Source organism: Pseudonaja textilis, chromosome 16 (assembly GCF_049901715.1).
Source record: "Pseudonaja textilis isolate UNSWEBS1 chromosome 16, rPseTex1.2, whole genome shotgun sequence".
Lineage (NCBI taxonomy): Eukaryota > Metazoa > Chordata > Lepidosauria > Squamata > Elapidae > Pseudonaja > Pseudonaja textilis.
Genome location: NC_142005.1, coordinates 9,701,700 through 9,724,458, shown reverse-complemented (window position 1 = coordinate 9,724,458; position 22,759 = coordinate 9,701,700). Strand labels below are relative to the sequence as shown.

The window sequence follows — 22,759 nt, the reverse complement described above, 5'->3', positions numbered from 1 at the left end:
CAAAAAATGGACAGGAAAAACACCTGGGCCGGTGACAGAAACCCCCTGGAGCAGAGCTGTTTCAACATATTAGATTAACAGAGTTGGAAGGGACCTTGTAGGTCATCTAGTCCAACCTCCTGCCCAAGCAGGAGACCCTCCCTACACCATTTCTAATAAATGGCCTCTTTTACAGCTTGGGTCCTGCAGTTGGAAAGCAAGCCTCTCAGGGAGCTGCCTCGGCCTAATTCCTGACCTGCTGGTTTTCTACGCTCAAGGATTTTTAAAAAGTCGCAAAAACGGACAGGAAAAACACTTAATGATAGAAACACTTCAGAAGGAAGGAAGTCTCCTTTACAACTTTGACATCTCTACTGGGCATGCCAGCCAGGGAATTCTGGGAGTTGAAGTCCGCCCGTCTTAAAATTGCTGAAACACTGGTTTAAATGGAGCAAAGCTCCCCTTTTCAGAAACTAATAAAAGCAACAAAAGTCTTGAGCTGTCACTCATTTGGATCCATCCCATTCATTTCCCTCCCTTGAACCAACAACAAATGTTATTTTCTACCGAAATAACCTTTTTTTAAGGGATATATTGTGTTCCAAAGTATCCTGAAACCACACAACCAACTCTGCCAGGAATATTTTTTTATTTTGCCCTTTGGGCACGAAACAGCAGGCAGTAAATGTCGCCGTTTTGTGATGTGACGGAAGGATGAGAAAACATTTCCATTCCCGTTCAAATCGGAAGCGTATTTTTGGACTGCAAGGAGTAAAAAGCAAAATGAAAAAAAAAAAGTCCCTCGGTTATTTGTCGGTTGTTATTTCAAAGTCTTTCTTCCCCATCTGGAAATGTTTGCAAAGCCCACCAAGTAACTGGCTTTGATGACTGGTTTTTGACTGGTTTTGCCGTGTCCAATTTCTCTCTTATCGTCTTGGCAACCTTAAGTATTTTTGGCCTAAGCCCCAAGGGCAGGAAACATGCAGAAGAATGAATCATCCCCAACCCACAGCCAGAAAATCTGTCCTCTTTCAAAAGCCTGCCTAGACTTATGAAAATCACAAGTGTGGTTTTTCCATGTTGCTCCAGAGAATGACGCTTTACCCTCTCCCGAGACTAGGAAATTCTGGGTTTCATATTGGGCAAACTCTCTCCTTCAGCTTCCTGCAAATATTTTCATTTTTAAAGCCTCCCGGGGTTGCTACAGAGCTGGGCAGTTAATCAGTTAAGAAAAAATCCTGCCCTCAAACCGTAACAGGAAGGAAAATAGCCGAAGATCCGCTAATAATATTCTACCACTAGTAGTGCGATTCAACCAGTGTAACAACTGTTTCTGTGAGCGCGCACTTCAGACTGGTTCGGACTGGTTCAGACCAGTTTGCCAGAACCGGTCCAAACCATAGAATCCCACCACTGTCTACTACGTCAAATATTGGAGATGAAAACAGAGGGTTGGGTTCATTTCCTAGGCCATTTATTTAACCCAGTGAAAAATAAACTCTATTTATTTGAAAAGTTTTTCTACTGCCCCATTAAAAAGGAATCCCTCTCACGATCAAAATGGTTCCGATTGGATTCAGGAAAATTATTAAAATTATTTAATAATTCAAATTAAAATTATTTTTTCAGAGTATAAGGGTGCCTCCGTTTCCCTCCCACGCCATTGATTCGCTCCTCTGTGTTTGAAACTACCAAAGTTACAGCTATTCCTCGACTTAAAGACCACAGTGGAGCCTGCCCGTTATGGCCGAAAGTTATGATGGCGTGGGGGTTTTGGACCTGGGTTCTAAATACCTGTTGGGGAGTATCTGCTGCAACTTTGAACGGCTGCTAAATGGCCATCATAAATTGAGACTACATTTTATCATATTTACATATTCAATTATTGTATTTTATTCCGTTCATTTTAAGCTGCGTTTTATTCCAATTTCATTTTAAATTTGTATTTCATTCCAATTTCATTTTAAATTGTTTTTATCAGATTTTAGTAATAATTTGTCATCTGGAACTCTGCCCAAGGGCTAATCAATAAAATAAACTAACTAGAGCAACCTGTACTGTTACTGGAGTTTTATTCTAGGTAAAATAATAATAATAATAATAATAATAATAATAATAATAATAATAATAATATAGACAGGGCAATACAAAAAAAGAGATTTATTTTTGGATCTAGTACACAGCATAAGGGCAAACCGAAGCGTATTTCCTGGTGGAAACAAGGTGGCCTTTGCGGTGTTTTTCACAATTTGATTTAAGGGTTAGTTTCTCCTGTACGTTGTCAGCTCGGGTGGTTAGGCCTGGGAGAACATGTGCTGTTTTGAAGCAGAATGGACTGGCTTTGGACGGGGAAGCAGGCGGGCGACGGCGCAGCAGGCACCGTTGAAGCTCTCCCTGGGCCAAAACGCGCCGTCAGTGCTTGGGAAAGAGCCATCTGGGTCTGCCCGGTTCAGAATTTCTTCCCCGTTGGCTTCATTTTCTTGATGTAATACTCGTTGCAGCCGTTGGTCAACCCGGCAAAGAGGGACAGGTAGCCTTCAAAGCTGATTTTGCCATCCCGGCATTCCTCCAGGTTCTTCATGATCCGGTCAATGGCCATGGGGTCCTTCTGGTTCTAGAGGTGGGTTTGAAAGAAAAAGGGCAGAAGGAGAAGAGGAGATGGTCACGACGGAGAAGGAGGAGATGAGGAAGATAGGGAGATGATTGTGATGGAGGAGGTTATATGGTTATGGGGAAGGAGGAGGAGGAGGCGAAGAGGTTGAGACGGTCATGACGAAGGAGAAGGAGATGGAAGATGAGATGATCGCAATAAAGAAGACGAGGTTGAAGAGATGGCCATGATTCAGAAGGAAATGAGAAGATGGAGGATGAGGTGATGGAGAAAAGATGGGATCATGATGGAGATGAGGTTGAGATGATCATGAGAAGGAGAGATGAGATGGAGGAGCAGGAGATGATCATGAAAGGGAAAGGTTTGGATGGTTATGATGGAGAGAGAGAAGATGAAGTTGAGATGGTCACGGTGGCGAAGAAGAGATGGTCACGACAGAGGAGGATGAGAAGGAAAACGTGGGGTTCATGATGGACAAAGTGGAGGAGGAGATGTTGAGATGACCACGGAGGAGATGGAGATGATGAGAAGGACAAGATGAAATGATCAGGATGGAACACACGATGAGAAGGAAGACGAAAAATTTATCATCATACAGGAAATGATGAGAAGATGAGACGATTTTGATGGAGAGGATGATGAGAAGGAGGACGAAGAGATTTTCATGACAGTGGAGAAGACAACAAGGAGATGGTTATGATGGAGGAGGAGGAGAAAAAGGAGGAGGAGGAAGGGTCCATGGAGGACACCAACCCATCCCTTCTCTTTGCTCACCTCCATATACCCCGGCACCTCTTTTTCCATCAGCAGCCGGAGGTCCTCTTTGGTTAGGTAGTTCTTGTCGCCGGCAAATTTATGGAAGGTAAACATGACAGTCTCCATGGCGTGCTCCAGCTGGGAGGGCATCTTGGCAGGGATCTCAAGGAGGCAGACCGAGTCTAAGGAAGGAAGGAAGGAAGGAAGGAAGGAAAGAAGGAAAGAAAGAAAGAAAGAAAGAAAGGCAAGAAAGAAAAGAGAGGGAAAGAAAAAAAAGAGGCAAGAAAGAAAGAAAGAAAAAGATGGAAAGAGAGAGAAAAAAGGCAAAAAAAAAAAAAGAAATGGTAAGAAAAAGAAAAAAAGAAAGTAAGAAAGAAAGAAGAGAGGAAAGAAAGAAAGAGGGAAAGAAAGTTGGTGAGTTATATCCCCCACTCTTCAAATCCCAACCTTGCCCACCACCGACACAAACCATGTTGGGAATTTCAGAACGACAGTCCTCAACTTACAGCCGTTTGGGGTTTGAAAGTTGCAATGGCAACGGGGAAAAAAAATGACTTACAACTGGTACAACCATTGCACCATCTCCGTGGGTCAAGCGATAGAAATTTGGCAACCGGCCTGGATTTGCAAACAGTTGTAGCACCCCGACGGTTGCGTGATCCCGTTTGTGCCCTTCGCCGGCGGGCTTCCAATATAACGGGGGAAAAAAGGGGATCCGTTATGGATCCTTCTCTCAAATCTTGATTTGGAATCCAAAATTATCGACCAGCAAGGAACCGATATAGGACCACATCATAAAAAGTAATTCATCTATTTCAACTGCCGAAGTTTGGAGTTATCGCCCGAACTGTCTGAACAAAACTCAGGTCACAATTTTTTTTGCCATTTTGTAAAACAAAAGGAAAACGAAACCCTCCTTCTGCATCCCCTAAGCCTGTTCGAATCGATCCCTGGAAGATTTCAAAGGAGAGGCTGGGCAGAACTGTCAGAAATGGTTCAGAATCTCCTGGGGTTGGACTGGATGACCTCTGAGGTCCCTTCCAGCTCCCGTTCCTGAAGGGAATCCACCCATTTCCAAGCTGGCGAGGCCCTTCCAGACAGGAGAAAGTCCTACTTTTACGCTGCACAAGTCTCATTCTGACCCTGCCCCATTGGATAAAGGCCGTCTGCTGTAGCTCGCACAAACACACAAACGCACACACACACCCCACAACCGGATGACTCATTGCAGACACACGTCTCTCGTCCCTTTGGGAGGCTGAGCCATGCAGAAAGGAATGAGCAGAGTACAAGACTTGGTTGAAGATTACCTAAACGGATCTCTATTGCGGTGACTCACCGCTTGTAAAAAATGCACCTAAGAATTTAGGACTTTCTGGTTTAAGGAAAGGCCGGTGGAACCACACACCCCGCCTGCCACTGTTGCAGAGTGGAATTTGGGGCGTTTGCCCCTGACCCTGGGGGGGAAATAGAACGGGAAAAGGAGATTTTAGAAAGGAAGGAAGGAAGGAAGGGGAAAGAAAAAAGAAAAGAAAGGAGGAAGGAAAATAAAAAGAAATAAGGAAGGAAAGGAACGGAAAGGATAGGAGGGAGGAAAGAGGACAGGAAAGGAAAGGAGGAAGGAAAGAAGGAAGGAAGAAAAAGGAAAAGGAAAAAAGGAAGGAATGGAAAGGAAAGGAAGAAAAGGAAGGAAGGAAATAAGGAAAGGAGGAAGAAAAATGGAAGGAAAGAAAAGGAAGGAAAGATAAGAAAAGAAAGAAAGAAAAAGAAAAAAGAAAGAAAGAAGAAAGAAAGGAAGGAAAAGAAAGAAAGGAAGGAAGGAAGGAAGGAAGGATGGATGGATCCACAGATCTCTGCCTTGGGCCAATGAGGCCAATTCAAAATTGAATGTGGGCAATTTTGGGGAAAAAAATAATAATTCTACCTCTCGCACCAAGGCGAAATTAAACTGGGCCCTTTGGCGAGAGGTGAATTTCATTGCAATACGGCTTTATTTTTACTTGCAAACCCCGGAGGCTTTGGAACCCCTTGTGGTGGGTTCTCCCCCGCTCCCCAGGAGGCCTCTGTCTCCGGATGGAATATTTCTTAGAAACGTTGATTTATTTTGAAAGCTTCGGATAAGCTGAGAGTCCGGATGCTTTGTACCGTATCCCTCCGATTTGGCCTGATTTGACACATCCTTCTTCAGCAAGTTGTTACGCTCTGCCCCTTGGGTTTGCAAAACCACAGCCAGGCAGGGTTGTACTGGAGAGGTTTTTTTTTGGGGGGGTCAAACCTAAAAGGCCCGCTGGCTTCAATCCCCATCGGGGGAAACCTTGTCGCTCAAGACTTTTGCTATCCCGGGGCAGCAAAAACGGGACCGGTTTACTCCTGCAATCGGAAACAAACCTCCTTGCAGAAGCAGATCATCTCCAAACTGCATTGTGGTGCCCGGTTTCTTCCCTTTGCAAGAACTGCAATTTTTGCAATCCAAATCATACATTTTTTATTTTCCCCTCCTTCGACCAACCCTCCCTCCCTCCAGCCTCTTGCTTCAGGAAGCTGCCAAATCGCTCTTGAGATTAAAAACAAAGAAAAAGGAGAAAAAAAAAACCCCAATTTATTATTATTATTTTGTTGTTTTGTTTTGCAGCTCGGTGCCCTTACATCAAAGGGGGAAGCAACAGTGCTTAACCGCAAAGACCAACGGCTGGTTTACTCCTGGTTCGTTCCTTCCAGAGGGGCCTTCCTACAAGCTGGCTTTGAAAGGGTGCAGAGGGAGAAGCCCTCCCTCCTCCGCCTCGTTGCAATGAGTAAGCAAAGCGTTAGTAATTTGGGCACTATGCCCGCCATCCCGCCTTTGCTGCAACCCCAGCAGTATTTTCCTGGGTGTGTCCCTAACACTCTTAGTATTTTTTCGGCCCTAGGAGCTGCAGTTCCATTGAATGAAGTCAACTCTTTCGAGCCGAAAAGCTCACAAAGCAACTATTTCACCACCGAGATATAAAAAAAGCAGAAGAAATCTGTTGGCCTTTTTTTTTTTAGTTCCCCGTGGGTACGTTTCTCGCTGCTGAACATGCCCTAAAGCTCCAAAGCTTGCTCTCTTAGGGACTAGTCACTTGGTTCTTTTAAATCTCTCCTCTTAAACTCACTTCGGGACCCTTCTTTCTCTGTTTTGGGAGATCTTTCTGGCTAAAGATCTTTTGATTAAATGAAGCCCGTGTTAAAGCATAGAATGCGATTCTTGACTCAGAAAAAAAACAACATTTTCTCTGAAAAAAAAAAAAGCCAGATATTGATAGACATTTAAATAAGCTAGATATTAATAGCTATTTAAATAAGCCAGATATTGATAGACATTTAAATAAGCTAGATATTGGTAGCTATTTAAATAAGCCAGATATTGATAGATGTTTAAATAAGCTAGATATTGGTAGCTATTTAAATAAGCCAGATATTGATAGACATTTAAATAAGCTAGATATTAATAGCTATTTAAATAAGCCAGATATTGATAGATGTTTAAATAAGCTAGATATTGGTAGCTATTTAAATAAGCCAGATATTGATAGACATTTAAATAAGCTAGATATTGGTAGCTATTTAAATAAGCCAGATATTGATAGACATTTAAATAAGCTAGATATTGGTAGCTATTTAAATAAGCTAGATATTGGTAGCTATTTAAATAAGCCAGATATTGGTAGCTATTTTAAATAAGCCAGATATTGGTAGCTATTTAAATAAGCTAGATATTGGTAAATATTTAAATAAGCTAGATATTGGTAGCTATTTAAATAAGCTAGATATTGGTAGCTATTTAAATAAGCTAGATATTGGTAGCTATTTAAATAAGCTAGATATTGGTAGCTATTTAAATAAGCTAGATATTGGTAAATATTTAAATAAAGCCAGATATCGGTAGATATTTAAATTTGGGGTAGGATACATGCAATACGCTCTTCCTCAAATTTAAATTTGTCTCTGGACAGAATACAGAACCAGTTCTGTCTACGAAACCTAACAGCCAGGCTCTCCTGCTTATTAAAATCGAGATTTTTTTTTTTCTCTCTCCCCTCTTTTCATATCCTAGCAAATACGTCTGTTCCCCTTTTCCCAAAGCACAGCGGATCCCTCTCTCCTGTCTCAGGTTGCCGGTAGAGTGCTCTTAAAAAGGTAGGCTTTAGCTCAGAAGGATGGTAAGCCTGTTGTGTTTTGAAAGCCGCCGAAGTCAGCATCCGCATCTTGCTTGGCCTAGGCGGCGTTTGTTTTAAGAATACTTTCTTTGGCCAAGTGTTGATTGGACACATTTTTTTTTTAAAAAAAAAAAGCTCCTGAAAATTCGGTGGGCCCCTTTTCTCCTGCCTGTACCCCACCCATTCGCCTTCTCATCCAGGAATTAAAATTACGTCTTGAAACTTTGCAAAAGAAACAAGGGAGAAGGCTTGGCTCATTGTTTACATTCGTTGAGCAAGAGAATGTGATAGTTTCTCCACCTCCTTCATAAACATCCACCCTATGGGATTGTAATGGAGTCTCTTTTGGCCAGGAGTAACGGGTTTTTTTAAGCTTTGGAGGGCTGGGTGTGGCTATTTCCTACCCAGAAACTCAAAAGTCTACCATGCCAGACACGAATTCTAGCCAAGCGCCGGAGAGGTTTCTAAACAGCCTTCAAACATTTCCAAGGACATCTTGCAAAGGTCCCTGCGTGGTGCAGAGAGAGAGAGATAGAAACACACACAGAAATAGAGTAAAAACAGCGAGAGGAAGAGAAGCGGAAACAGAAGACGAGAGAAAGAAAGAGAGGGAGGGAGGAAAGAAGAAAGGAAGGAAGGGAGACAGGAGGAGAAGGAAAGGAAAGGAAGAGAAAACGAAAAAATGGAGAAAGAAGGAAGAAAAACAACAGAGACAGAGAGAAAGAAGGACATATGGTTAGATAGATAGGTAAGATTTGCAAGCCTAGATTCCTGTTTATGTTTATTGACAAACTACTTATTTTTGCAAAAATAACATGCCAGGGTTTCTGGAGGCTGGGTTAGTTCCCCCTGGGAAGCTCACAAGCTGGATGGAGAGAGAGCATCCTTCCTTCTCTGAGGTTTCCCAGACACGGGTAGACTACTGCCGAAGCTGGGGGCTCTCCTTTACCCAAGGCAGCGTAAACATTTTGCTGAATAGAGGCCGTCAGCAAACATCGAGGGAATTAAGTAGATCTGGAAAGGGATGGGGTGGGCTAGTAAGCCCAGAGTTTTTTCTTTTTTCTTTCCATTTTTGAATTATCTCAAACCGCCGGCCTGCAAAACCGCTACAGATGATTTCTCTTTGGTTTGAGTCGGGTATGATTGACCCTAAAAGACGCCAAGATTATTGGTGGGAGATAAGACACCAAGATCCCTCCCTTGCTGAATAAACATTCTTAGCCTTGGACATTTTCCTGTTGGAAAATGCACTCCAAGCAAGCATGCGTAATGTTTAGCTAAATATTCTCTTTTATTTGGAACCACTTGAGCCTTGTTGGTTTTTAAGGGACTGTCCCATTTTCAAAGGCCGGTTGGTTAGGTTTGGCGCCCTTCTGACTTCTGCCCCGGGTTGATTTCCCCCCACTCCCTAAATCAGCCTTTGAAAAAGGACCTTTAGAGGTCATTCAGTCTAACCCCTGCTTGAGGTGGATTCTAGGAAACTTTCAAAACTTAAAACCAGCCATTTTTTTTTTTTGCGCATGGCTGCAGAAGGCGGAGTATTGTATAAAGGGAATTTATTTTTCTGTTTTCTACTTGGGTCTAGGCTGAGGGGAACATTTCACGGATCCCAAATAATATTAAGCCGATATGGTGGGATTTTTTTACCTGGTTGGGGAACTTATGGCCACTAGACGTTGCCGTATAATCCGTGAACTCACATGGCTTCCCAAAGAAAATTTGGGTGGAAAGAAAATTCCCGGATCGCCTCGGTCAAAGTTGGAGCATTCAGGGGTGCCCCCACGAATAGGCACAGTCTACCTTAAAGCCCCCAAGTGGGGGGAAGGCAGCTGCAATGTTGTCTGATGCCCCATTTGCGGCTTTCTCACCAGCGAACCGGGGGAAAGTAGCATCTTGTTCTAGCAGGGCGTGGCATGCCGAAGTGGAACCTCCACGCACGGAGGCAGTCTACCTCTAAGAATTCCCCAAGGAAAAAAACTGGAGGCCGGATCTGGCAGGGCGTGGCCACTCCAAATGGAACCTCCAGGCAGGGAGGCAGTCTACCTGCTAGCAACCCCTGAGGAAAGCTGGATTTATAGCAAGGTGTGGCAACTCTAGAGGAAACCTCCACGCACAGAAGCAGTCTACCTTTTAACAACCCCGCCCCTGCCCCCCATCTCCAAAATTGCAGGCTGGCTCCGACAGCTCGCTTGGGGCCTCTCAGCCCCCCAGATGGAACAGGAGGGGAAAAAAAAACTTCCTTGCCAAAGAAAATGTGATCTTCCTTCCTTCCTTCGTTCCTTCCTTTTTTCCTTTCCTTTCCCTCTGTCTTTTTGTCTATCTTTCTTTCTTTTTTTCTTTCCTTCCTTCCTTCCTTCTTAATTTCTTTCTGTCTGCCTGCCTGCCTGCCTTCCTTCCTTTCTTCCTTCCTTCCTTCCTTCTTTCTTTCTTCCTCCCTTCCTTCTTTCCTTTCCCTCTTTCCTTCCTTCCTTCCTTCCTTCCTTCCTTCCTTCCTTCCTTCTTTCTTTCTTTCTTTCTTTCTTTCTTTCTTTCTTTCTTTCTTTCTTTCTTTCTTTCTTTCTTTCTTTCTTTCTTCCTTCCCTTTCCCTCTTTCCTTCCTTCCTTCCTTCCTTCCTTCCTTCCTTCCTTCCTTCCTTCCTTCTTTCCTTCCTTCCTTCTTTCTTAATTTCTTTCTGTCTGTCTTCCTTCCTTCCTTTTCTTTCTTTCTTTCTTTCTTTCTTTCTTTCTTTCTTTCTTTCTTTCTTTCTTTCTTTCTTTCTTTCTTTCTTTCTGTCTGTCTGTCTGTCTTTCTTTCTTTCTTTCTTTCTGTCTTGTCTCCTCCCTCCCTCCCTCCCTCCCTCCTCCAACCGCGTTGTAAAATGGGGAGACGCGGAGGCCAGGCTGGGTGATCCCAGATGGAGGGAGCCTCTCAGCTGACGGGATCTGGCCTTAAGCCATCTTATGTAGGTCAGAGAAAGCCAGAAGATAGAAACACCCTGCCGTTCACACGTTCTCTCTGGTTTCGCCCATGAATCTGGGTTGGCTGCTATTTCCTGTCTCCCCCCTCCCCACATCTCCCCCCCTCCCTGAAAAAAAACAAACGCTTTCCACTGGGCAGTTTTACCAGCCGCTTCTGGCTGATTCCTTCTCTCTGGTCATAGCAGGGACTTCAAAACCAGCCTCTCCTCCCTCGCCCCTCCCGGCACTCCTGGCATCCTTTCACTTCCCACCCGCCCAACGCTCAGAATCTTTGAAAATTGGGGAAGCCAAAACCTACAAGCTTAAAATTGTTTGCAGCCAGGAAAGAAGTTTGGGAAGAAAAAAGCAAGTTTTTTTCAGCTCCCCTCCGCCACATCCAAATCTGACCATTCCTCCCCTCCCCGCAAAAGGCAAAGGCATTTATGTCTTTTGCAACTTAAAAATTTAGAAACGCTGAGGACTAGCCCCTTGTCTACTGCACGTCTCCTTTTGCAGCTCAGGGAGACGGCTCCCCCCCACCTAACCCTTCCTGAAGAGGGCGAAAAACTTTTAAACTTTTTCAGAGACAGATGCCCAAATTTCCGACCTTAACGCCTCGCTAGTAGATAAAAGAATTTTTCTGCAGATTTTCGCCTCCGGCTGTTGGCCCATACATGGCGGGCAGGGCGGGGCGGGAGGGGGTGGAGGAGGGAGAGCATTCCGGCTTGCCCAGTACAGGGTGGCACTCATCTCCTCCCTCCCCCCATCCAGCCTCTCCCCCCCAAAGTAAAGCGCCTCTCCCAAAAAATGGAGAGAGACCACCCCAAATCTGTTGGCACCAGTTGGGCACAAAGCTTCCCCACCCCGGGCGGTGTTTTCATCAGGACAGCCGGGCACACACGTACGCAGTGACCCCCCACCCAGGGGTGGGACCACACCCTGAGCCAGAAATGCGGCTTTTCCCTGAGCCCCGGGCTCAGCTCCCCACTTCTCCCCCCCAAAACCAGCCCAAAGTCCCCGCCAACAGACGCAGAGATGGCAGGGACCCCCTTTCTGTCTCCATGCCTCTTCCTCTCCACCCCACCGGGGGTGGGTGGGTGGTGAAAACACCCCCCCGCCACTACCACCCACCCTGCAGTTTCAGGACCCGGAGGAGGGCAGCCAATTCTTTTGGGGGGGGAGGAGAGAGGGGGTCCTCCGGGTACAGCCGCGCGCCCCGCTTTTACGCGCGGCTGGCTTTTACGCGCGCCCCGTTACGCGCGGCGGGGAGAGAGAGAGAGAGAGACTCACCCGGGGAGAGAGAGCAGCCTGGAGCGACGGCTGGCAGAGGCAGAAGTGAGGCTGGCCGGCCACCGCCTCTGCAACTCTCGCTGGGCTGGGCTGGGCTAGACTGGGCCGGGCCGGGGGTGGGGGCGGAGAAGCCGGACTCGCATCTGCCAGACGCGCGGCAGAAACCGATGTCTTGGCGATGCGTCAGAGCCGCGTCTAACTGGGCGTCGGACCCTTCAAGTAGACGCGCTTTCCTGGCCCAAGGGGCTTGGGCTTGGGTGGGCTACCGAGTCTTTAGTTGCAAATGATTCAAACTAATTTATAATGTAAATTTTTTAAATGAGTGTACATCTTGTAAAAAATATTCGAATGTAGATCTTGTTCAACAATCAGGCCACAAATGTCTAGAAACCGGGTTACCTCTTAGGGAACAATCCTATAAAAAATAATTAAATGAAATCCTACAATTTAGAAAGCCCCAAAACAGACAGAGTGAACTTAACTGGGGTCTGTCTGTCTGTCTGTCTGTCTGTCTATCTATGTATCTGCCCATCCATCATCTATACTTCTATCTATATATTGAATCTGTTTCTATATCTATCAGCCTGTCTGTCTGTCTGTCTGTCTGTCTGTCTATCTGTCTGTCTATCTATCTATCTATCTATCTGTCCATCCATCATCTATACTTCTATCTATATATTGAATCTGTTTCTATCAGCCTGTCTGTCTGTCTGTCTGTCTGTCTATCTATCTATCTGTCTATCTCTCCATCTATATCTATCTATCTCTCATCTGTCTATCTCTCCATCTATATCTATCTATCTGTCTATCTGTCTGTCTATCTATCTATCTATCTATCTATCTATCTATCTATCTATCTATCTTATCATCTATCTACCATCTATCTATAAAAATAAAATTAAGGGAACTGACATAAAGGGAAAAGAGAGGAGTTGGTCAAACATGTCTTCTCTACCCCATCAAGAGGTACCATTATTCTGCATTCTTGGAGTGTTTTTCCCTAACTTTTCCTGCCCTGCCCACCTGTTTTTCCTCCTCCACATTCCTGAATTCCATCCACTAGATGCAAACTCACGTGTTATTCTTGGCGGCTTCCTCCCTATTGTTGCTTGCACACACACACACACACACACACACACACACACACACACACACACACCGTTCAGACATTTAAAGGAGGGAGGATGTATTTTTGCAGGGTTAGGAAAATATGCCATCTCAGTAGAAAAAAAACCCACACCACACAACAACTCGCCTTCAGAACTTGTGGGTGACTGGAGGTTTTTAAGAAGCGACTGGAAAAGCCCTTTGTCCAGAATGAGATAGGGTCTCATTCACTCATTTGAAATTAGAGAACAAGAAGACAAACAATTCTATGAAGTTTGGGATCTTTTCTATCAATGGCTAGATAATAAAATATAATAATAGAATATTTAGAACCCTAGGAAATAATGAATACATATTTCTTTTTTTTCTTTGATACTATCTTTATAAAATTTTATTAAGATAGACTTGGTATGACTTTATGATTTGCTATAAAATAAATTAAGTAAACTATAGTTATCTCATTAAAGCATGAATTAATAAAATTATAGTCAAATGATTGTTTAATAATGATATCAGGCTATATAATTGTTGATTGATAATATGAGCTATTATGTAATGTAACTACAATGGAGACTATGAAATGGATGCACAAAAAAAAGTGGTAAACCAACCGACACACTGTTCGTAAACTCATGAAGGAAAGGATGATGTTTTTATGTTTTATGTGTTTTTGTTTGTTGTTAAAATTAATAAAACTGTTTTCAGAATGAGATAGGGTCATCCTAGGTTGGTCTAAAACACCTCCAAATTCCCTTCCGATTCGATTCTATTGAGCAAGGTATGCCTACTAACTTTGTGTTGCCTGAATGTAGGAAAATCCATCCTTCTCTCCTGTTTCTGGTTCCCGATCCCCACTTCTTAATATTACAATCATCCCAAAAGCGTTTCTCCCTTTTAGTTTTATGGGACATCGGTTGGTTTCATTTGCCGCCCCGAGTCAGATAAATTCGATCGTAAAATAAAATCACTCCGATTCACTTAGCAACTCAAAACATTGAGATCTGGCCATTTCCACATTTCAATCTCGATTCATGAATCACTTAATTCTTCCATAAATACACCGAGGTTTGTTCCAGGCTAGCTGTCCTGGGCTGCCACGCCTTTGCCAGGCCCGGTTTGCAAGCATCCACATTTTTCCACCGCAGGGCTGTTATCTTTGCTGTTTTCCTTCCCTTAGAAACTATCCGATGAAGCCCAGAGGTCATTTTTTAACAGGCATTGTTTCTCGCAATTCTTTCGTCCAGAGGGGGAAAAAAAATCTTCTTCTGATTTCCCAATTTCCATGTTCCCTCCACCCCCCCAAAAGTTTGCGCTGTGTGCCACCAACTCTCTGTTCCTTTATGAAAGCATTTATGGTCAAATAGGATCGCCGGAGCAGGGGACAATATTTGGGGCACAACAGTAGAGGAAGACCACAAGAGGAGGGAGGAGGAAAGGAAAAACTAAGGCAGAAACCCATCTCAAGATTAGGTTTTTTTTAAATGTGTGTATGTGTGTGTGCAATCCGAGGTGGTTGTGTCATTCAGAGAGAAGCATGATGCAAACAGCTTGACTAATTTGTGCGATGTGCCAAGATTGAGTTGTGCAATGGAGATTTTGCATCGGGCAGCAGGGGCCTTAAATCTACGTTGTCTTGGAAGGCAAATATTTGTGGATTTTCTTTTCCTGGGTGGATCTTGAATAAACTCCTTGCACCTGTCAATCCACGAACCTAAATTAGGTGCAGTCTCACCTGGTATAGCCCTTTTTTTCCCCCTGAGAGGACTGTAACGCTGTGGGAACTTTCTGGGCGAAACACATCTTTGCTCCCAGAAGGATGAGAAAAAAATCCAAGAGACAGGAAGAGGCAGTGGGGAAAAAGGGTTGAATATTTCTTTCCAGCACGAATGGGGTGTCGGAAAGGAAGCAAACCAAAAAAGCAAAATAAAAATGAAAAATTGTAATCGAAACTCAGGAATGTCACACACTCACCGATGATCACAATGGTTTACAATCGGGAGCAGAGTCCCCACCCTGAGCAAAAACATTCAACACTTTTTCCACCTAGTTGGGCGGGTTGTATAAACACAGATGAGTCCTAGACCAGGATTCCCCAGCCCGGAGTTGAAGTCCGCCCATCTTCAAGTGGCCGAGGTGGAGAGATACAGTTTTAAATAGGTTTCATTTGATTTCAACCTGTGGCAGGTTGGTGCAGACTGGGAGGAGGAGGAGGAAGAGGAAGAGGACAGGGGAGGAAAAGGGAGAGGAAGAGGGGGTGGAGGTAGAGGAGAAGAAAGGGCAGGGTGAGGGGGGAAGGAGGAGGAAGAGGAGGAGGGGGAGAAGGAGGAGGGGGAAGTACAAAGCACCTGATTTTTGTAAATGGCAAACTCTTGGCGACACGGCCATTATTCACCGCTGGTGACAAATAGCTGAAACGGAATTATTTGTACAGAGAATGCTGCAAGTCCAGTTATGTATCAGGGTGTGTTTTGCCCAAGTTCAAAATGCACTTTGGAGGACATAAATTATACATATTTCATATATGTGTACTGCCCTCTAGTGGTTCAACTTCCGGAATGGGCGGGATCTTAATTAGGGCTTATTTTGGGGATAGGGCTTCTATTGGACGCATGTGTAAAAATCAAGCTAGGATTTACATTCAGGATAGGCTGTGTTTTCGAGGAAACGGTAAATCAGATAAAATCCACTCCGGTTAGACATCTTAAAGGCCTCCGCACCTATTCACACCTTGTCCTAGCCGATGTGTTGCCCTGTTCTTTCCCCAAACACAGAGGACTAGCATCTTTATTTTTAAAACTCAAAGCGTCTTGGAGCCGGGGTTCAGATGTCCCGAATGATTCCTTTTCAACCAAGGCTAACTGTCCCTATCCTGCCAATACACGACCCTCCTATGAGAAACACAGCTCTCTGTTCCTTCGTACGCGGCAAACAAGAAATCTGCTTTTAATTCTCAATTTTATTCAAAATTTGAACAAGGAAAACAACAACAACGAAGAATAAAGGATGTTGCACATCCCCGATTTTGGAATGCTTTGGATAACAAAGGTTTGAAATTGCCCGGATGTCTTCACAGTCTTCTAGGGGCTCCGCCGACGGGCGCGGATGCCATCTCATGGACGGCCACCGCCAGGCCTCCGATGAGGTTCAAGAACTCGGCAAAGTCCAGCTGCCCATCGGAGTTGATGTCCAGCTTTTTCATCATACGGTCAACGACGCCTGGATCTTTCTGGTTCTGCAAAGGATTAAAAAAAATAAAAATAAAGGTCACACGAGAGCCTTTTTGGACCTCCCAAATGGATTTCTTGAGGGCTAGGTGGACAAAAATCTCAGAAGATCTTAGTAAGACCTGCAATACTGCATCCAGTTTTGGTCCCCATCTTACAAAAAAAAAGAGACTTTGGAAGAAGTGCAGAGAGGAGCAACTAGGAGGATTAAAGGCCCGGAGACTAAAACACATGAAGAACGACTGCAGGATTTGGGTTTGGAGAAAAGAAGAATTAGGGGTGACATGATAGCAGGCTTCCAGTATTTGAGGGGCTGCCCCAAAGAAGAAGAGGGGAGGGTCAAATTATTCTCCAAAGCACCAAAAGGCAAGAAGAGAAACAACGGATGGAAACTAATCCAGGAGAGAAGCAACCAGGAACTAAGGAGAAATCTCTTAGCAGTCAAAATAATTAACCAGTGGAACTCCTTGCCTCCAGAAGTTGTGAATGCTCCAACCCTAGAAGTTTTTAAGAAGAGATTGGATAACCGTCTGTCTGAAACGGTATAAGTTTTCCTGCCTGGCAGAGGGTTAGACTAGAAGACCTCCCGAGGTTCCTTCCAGCTCTGTTATTCTGTTATCTCAGCCTTTTTCATGGGACAGATCCTGGTAACACGTCGGACTGGAAACAGCACCCCCAATAGCTCTTCCGTTTGCTCTGAAATTGTTCATTGAACCATCCTTTGCCTTGTTCCGATAACCGTTGACACTCGAACTGGGCATCGGTGTCTATCCTAGTCTGCAATTCTACATCTCACCACCAGGGGGAGCCCATAGCCCACCAAGCAGGTCCCCCAGGTATATCGAAGAGATACATAAACCGTAAATTGCACCTTGGTGAAAGAGGCCAGCTCTGTGTCCATGAATGTTCTGAATTCCTTCTTGGAGAGAGTCTTGCTGTCTCCTTCCTTCCCAGCGTAGCGCTGGAAGACGGCCAGCAGCGACTCAATGCAGCGCTCGGTTTCGGTGGGACCCACAGTGTACCTGGATGACTGCAGAAGGGAAAAAAAAATAATATTGCATTTTTAAACTGGCCCGTTTTGCTCCTGAATATCGCAACGACGTGCAATTCGCGAAAAGAACCTTCTTTGTTCCCAACAGGAAGCCCCGAAGAAAGAACAGGAAAATATTTGAGGCAAGCGGGTTGCCCCCCCAAACGAGATTGACTAATTAACCAGCGGAAGAATTCCCCTCCGGACGTTTTGGCTGCTCCAACTAACTATCGAAGACACGAATGGCTAGCAAGTAGCTAATTCTCAGCGGTGCAGTTTTGCAAATTTAAATAATAGATGGAGAATGGGTGCTTATGTTTAAGGTAACTTTTTCACTTTTCAAAAAGATAACATCAGCCAAACCTCCCACCACCCCTTAGGAAACAACTTTCTCATTTTTTATGGAGATGCTATGAATTATTTGGCAAGAGGCCGAATCCCTCTGGGAATTCTTCATAATTGGATCAGTCGAAAGTCTGTATCATCTTGATATGCTATCGACTAACGTGGATTTATCGTGAAGCAGCTCATACCCACCCAAGCTCCATGGAAGATAAACTGTGCTGATCGAAGGGAGCTCCACTGCCCTTGTGCCTCCATCTCAGAGGTGTTCTGTTCGTACCTCGATACCCATTCGTTGCATTTTGTGAGCCTAGAACAGTATTTTTTCAACCTTGGCCTTTGCAAGAGGGGTGGACTTCAACTCCCAGAATTCTTCAGTCTGTCTGGGGAATTCTGGGGGGGGGGGGTTGATGTCCACCCCTGTTCCAGTGGCCAAAGTTGAGAAACGCCGGGCTAGAACATGGATTAATTTCAGAGCCAATTAGGTTTGCCAGCCCCCTGCTGGAGTTGCTTTTAAGTTTTAAGAGGATCTTTCAAATAAATTGGCCCCCTCGTGTGGAAATTCAGGATAGGCCCAGGAGGGGAGAGGCGCTCCCATTAATATCCCAGCAGCCAATTCAACAAGAGGGCCTTCTGCCCATGCCCAGAGGCTGTTCTTTCATTTGCAGATCAAAACTTGCTTGTTTCTCCCTAGCGGCCATGGCTGGAAGTTAATTTTGCTCGCAAAACTCCAACAAGAAAGATATCAATTCTTGGAGGGGGTGGAGAGAGAGGAAGAGAGAGAAGAGCTCTGCTTTTTTAAAAAAGATATATTTGGCAATGTGCGCACACAGACCCACAACTTGGCAACTTTGGAGGAGAGGCACTCATCAGTTTGGCCCTGCCCTTGCGACATAAAACCCCCTGGGAAGGAAAAGCCGCAGAACAAACTTACATTCTTCTTCAATCTTCCTTCCCCTCCCCAGTAACCGCTTAGCTGCATTCACACAACACTTCCTGGTTAGTGAATGAACTGCCTTTGTGGATTCCTACAAGATGTTTGGTGTTACACTCTGACTACGTAGAGATTGTTAAGAAGAGACTGAACCATCGTTCATCTGAAATGAAATAGGGCCTCCTGCTCGACGGGGTTGGACTAGAAGACCTCCAAGAACCCTTCCAACTCTGTTATGCCCATCGGTACGCACACACAGAGACAAACGTGCAACAAATTCAAGTTAGATTAGCAGATGTTACACTGGCCTCCGTCCAGGTTTTAACCTGGTTGAAATCAGCATTGGATGGGAACACACCGAATATGTTTTCTTTAAAAAAAAAAAACAACTAATGATCCATGTCCAGAGTAGTTCACCCATATATTTACCTGCAAAAACATGTAACTCAAGATTTGGGATGTCTTGGTATAACTCTCCTTGCCTAGTCCTTAGTTCTGCACCAGTATGAGCTGGCTTTGCAAAATAATCAGCCAAGAAGATTATTTTGAGATTCTTTTTTTTACAGCTAGTAGTTACTGATCGATCCACTCCCCAAAAGCGCAGGAACGGTGATTATTATTTTTTTTTGCAATCCGTACTTAGCAAACTTACACATACTTTTAGACACCTGGAGTGGGGTCTCTAGTGGGCCTCTAGGCAGAACCTCCCCCCGCCCTCGGTCTTACGGGAAGGCGGTTAAGCTGCGAGACTCCACCTCTCTCATTCCTGCCTGTTTAAACAGTTTAAACTGAAGAGTTGCGTTTTTTCCTTGGCGGTGCGTGTAGGCCCCGAACCCTCGTGTGGCAGATGGAAGTTCAACCGGTTAGCCTTCTGCCTAAACCTTCCCCTGTTGAACTCCTCTTCCCGCGAGATTTTTGCAGGAGGAACCCTGAGCCATTCTGGGATTTGAGGAAGCTTGTCCCCCAGTGCAGCCACACCCTTTCCCGCTGAAACAAAATGGAAAACCACAACCCAAAGTGGCAAAGACTTGACCGCCTGCTACGCTCTGCTCCTCTGACCTCGCAGGAGAGGCCAAACTGATTTTTCTATCCTCGGGGGAGAATATATGTATATACACGTACATACATTTCATTCATACATACATACCGGTGAAAAACTCACATCCTCAGTGGCACAGACACCCACCATGTTTTAAAATGAGAGAGAGAGAGAGAAAGAAAGAGGAGAAACAAGAGTGAAAAAAGAGAGGAGAGAGAGAAAGAGAGGAGAGGTAGAGAAAAAAAATGACTGAAAGTGGAGAGAAGAGAGAGAAAGTGAAGAGAAAAGGAGAGAGGAGAAAGAGAAGAGTGAAAGAAGAGCGAAGAAAGAGGAGAGAGTGAAGAGAGAGGAAAAAGACTGAAGGTGAAGAGAGGAGAAAGCGAAGAGAAAAAAGTGAAGAGGGAGAGAAAAAGGAGAAAGAGAAAAGAGAAAGAGAAAGAAGAGAAGAAAGCGGAGAGAGAGAAAAAGACAAGGTGCAGAAAAAGGAGAGAGAAAGAGTGAAGTGAAAAAAGAAATGAAGAGAAAGGGAGGGAGAGAGAAAAGAAAGAGAAGAGAAGAAAGAGGAGAGAAAAAGACAAGGAGAGAAAGGAAAAAGAAAGAGTGAAGTGAAAAAAGAAACGAAGAGAAAGGGAGGGAGAGAGAGAGAGAGAGAAGGGAGGTGGGTGACTCCCCATCATCTCCACCCACTTAGGGGTCTGTGGAGCAGGGGAACCGGAATCCCCACCCAGGCTGAAAACTCTGGAACTATCCAAAGGACGCCAGGAGAAAGCAGTTGGATTCGGTGATCTTTTGGGTCATTGCAGCTGCGGCTCATTCCTCCTTCTTCCCATGATGTCATTTTTTCCCCCCTTCTCCTCCAGCCAATTTTTTTTCCTGGCTCTGTTTTGTTGGCGGTGGGCTTCCTTCCTTCCCCACCCCCCAGTTGCAAACGGAGAAAGAAACCCTTCCCCATTTATGTCTTGGCATGCTTCAGAGGTATCCTACAAGGCCAAGGTGCGCTTACCATAGCCGCGGTCGGCAAGTGGCTGGGCAGAGCGGAAAGTTGGCTGTTGCTGGTGAGCTGGTCGGAGACCGGAGTGCTGAAGGGAGGGTTTGGCTCCTCCCCGGCTGGGCCAACGCCTGTCTCTTCCCCCCGCCTGTTGAGCAATTTTGGCTAAACGCACACTCAGGCGAACAAAAAGAAAAAAAAAAAACCCACACGCCCCACCTTATTTTATTCACTCAGGAATGTGCTTCAAGGGAAGTTGGCTGTTTCGCTCTCCCCGGTTAACCCAATCAGGCCCACTCTCTTTCTAAATTTTGCAGAAATCACCAACAAATAGGCGGGAAACCCACCGGTGGAATTTTCCCAGCCGCTTGGAATCAGCTCTATTTCCGCTTTGAAGACTTCCCAGCTGGTTCAACTGGAAAAAAAAACAACAACCAACTTTTGTGTAGCAGGCCGAAACTCAACTGGTGCTGCATTCGGCCTAAGCCTTCAATCCAAGTTTCCTGCTTGCACGGCTGAAGCGTGCAAGGAAGACTTCTTTTCCTACATTTTGGATTTGTGTCATTATCCAAAGGAAGCAGTCTGGGTGCTTGGAAGTTTCCCCCGATTTTGAATGTCTCCAAAAATCTGGAAGCCAAATCTTTTTAAGATACATGGAGGGGGAGGAAAAAATTCACCTTGTCTGCTTTTAATTCCCCCACTTTTTACAAGTTTCCTCCTTGGAGGAAAACCAAAACGTACTTTGCAGGGCCGCATTTGCAGCTTTCCAAACGTGGGCCGACTGTTTTGCGATGCTTCAAAGCAAAGCAGAAAAATGCCAGGGTGAAGGAAAAAATAAAATTTCCCACAATGACGGTGTGTGTGTGTGTGTGTGTGTGTGTGTTCCTGTTTGCAAAGGAAGGTAGATGCAAAAATGTGGATTTTTTTTTTTTTAACTCAGGTGGGCAGAAGCAGACTTGGGTGTTTTCAGAATTTGGTTTTCGGACTGAACCGGAATGCAAACCCAAACTGGGCCCTTCGATCAAATTTCTTTCCCAAATTCCTAATCTATACAGTGCTGGAAAAAATAACAGGAAACCAGTTTTCTGCAGGGCTTTAATTTTCCTTTGTGCTAAGGGGCGGCAGAGGGGTGAGTCATACCCCTACTCCTCTGTGTAAACGCCGAGAAGAACAAAAAAAAAGAGTTGGAGACATTTTTTTTCCATTGTCTTGTGCCAAGGGAAGAGCGCCAACTTTGCCACATGCCAGCTATCACGGCTTCTCCTCTTCTAGAACACACCTGGAGGCTTTCCCCATAACTATGAGGACTAGAGCCTTGGCATTTCTAAAAAGAGACCTCTGTACTCAGGGCTGAATTCTGAATGTTTTCTGCTCTGCTTTCATCAGAACTGGATATGAGCATCACTAATGTGCAGCTGGGATTTTATGAATGAAAGTCACTATTTTCTGCCCACCTCTTTGCAGGAGAAAAAGAAAGAGAAGAAAGAAAGAAAGAAAGAAAGAAAGAAAGAAAGAAAATTAAAGAAAAAGAGAAAGAAAGAAAATGTCTTAAAATCTTTTTTTATTATTTTAATTCCTATTGTACATATGTTTTGCAAAAGTTCATCTTTTTAACATTGAGAACTGTCCAGAGTTACTTGCCAGAAAGATGGGCAATCCATATATTTAATAAATAAATACATAACTTTTTTTTTTTTTTAAAAGGGAGGGTTATTTTTCAGAAGAATTTTCAGAAGATAAGCTGACTTACCCCTCTGCCCTCTTGCAAACTAGAAAAAGTCCAGCAGAGACTTAAAAACAAAAAAAGAATTGCAAGCTTGAGTGCTAATGAAAAGGATTGGGCAAAGATTCTGATTAAGTGTTCCCTAGCAACCAAAAAGATTAAACAGAGCCTGTGGCAACACCCTAGCCAACACAATTGCAGTGGTATATGAAAGACACAACCTCCCCAGTTGCATTTTTGCGGTTCTGTCGCAACGTTCCCCTTTGCAAGTTGTGACTTGAACGTGAACTTTTAAAAAAAGAAGAAGAAGAAGAAGAAGCTCTCATTGGCTCTTGAACCAGCAAATATTCCCCAAATATTTAACCCTCTTGAAACCTGGCTGATTTTTCTGCACTCTGTCCTTCCACCTTGTGGCCAACAGAGGAATCGCCCCCACTTTAAAAAAATAATAATAATAAGTAAGGAAATACTACAGATGAAAGAAACGGAAAGACGAGGAAGAATTGATGCATTCAATCAGAAGGGATTTATTGATAGTAGAAGAAAGTTGTCTAAGGGCACCGAGGGGGTCTATATCCAACTAGACTTGCTTCTTGATCACTCCAGGTAGAATTTGGGGCTTGC

General features: G+C 44.5%; 3 protein-coding genes across 12 annotated transcripts in view; 1 reads left to right on the top strand and 2 right to left on the bottom strand.

Annotated features, from left to right (window-relative positions):
- LOC148124601 (uncharacterized) overlaps positions 1-22,759 on the top strand; it is a 40,192-nt gene that overhangs the window by 5,309 nt on the left and 12,124 nt on the right. For 4 of the 6 annotated variants that reach the window (XM_087914228.1, XM_087914229.1, XM_087914227.1 and 1 more), the window contains exon 2: positions 5,979-6,138. In XM_087914228.1, the coding sequence (XP_087770354.1) occupies positions 6,135-6,138 (4 nt within the window). In that variant the 5' untranslated portion in view covers positions 5,979-6,134. Of the gene's footprint in view, positions 1-5,978; positions 6,139-7,418; positions 7,502-22,759 lie in introns of those variants that run through there. The other 2 variants (XM_087914230.1, XM_087914231.1) reach the window with 1 other exon arrangement.
- S100A10 (S100 calcium binding protein A10) lies at positions 2,125-11,886 on the bottom strand. 5 transcript variants are annotated; one of them, XM_087914238.1, is made up of 4 exons: positions 11,749-11,822; positions 7,926-8,029; positions 3,365-3,528; positions 2,125-2,593 (listed from the first exon to the last, which is right to left on the bottom strand). In XM_087914238.1, the coding sequence occupies exons 3-4, from the start codon at positions 3,494-3,496 to the stop codon at positions 2,429-2,431; spliced, it is 297 nt and encodes a 98-aa protein (XP_087770364.1). In that variant the 5' UTR covers positions 3,497-3,528; positions 7,926-8,029; positions 11,749-11,822; the 3' UTR covers positions 2,125-2,428. The 5 variants fall into 5 exon arrangements, with proteins under 5 accessions (XP_087770364.1, XP_087770363.1, XP_087770365.1 ...); XM_087914237.1 differs by lacking the exon at positions 7,926-8,029 and having other exon boundaries at positions 11,749-11,886; XM_087914239.1 differs by lacking the exons at positions 7,926-8,029; positions 11,749-11,822 and adding an exon at positions 11,590-11,695.
- Positions 15,794-20,824, bottom strand: S100A11 (S100 calcium binding protein A11). Its single transcript, XM_087914221.1, has 3 exons — positions 20,428-20,824; positions 16,951-17,109; positions 15,794-16,087 (listed from the first exon to the last, which is right to left on the bottom strand). The coding sequence occupies exons 1-3, from the start codon at positions 20,428-20,430 to the stop codon at positions 15,923-15,925; spliced, it is 327 nt and encodes a 108-aa protein (XP_087770347.1). The 5' UTR covers positions 20,431-20,824; the 3' UTR covers positions 15,794-15,922.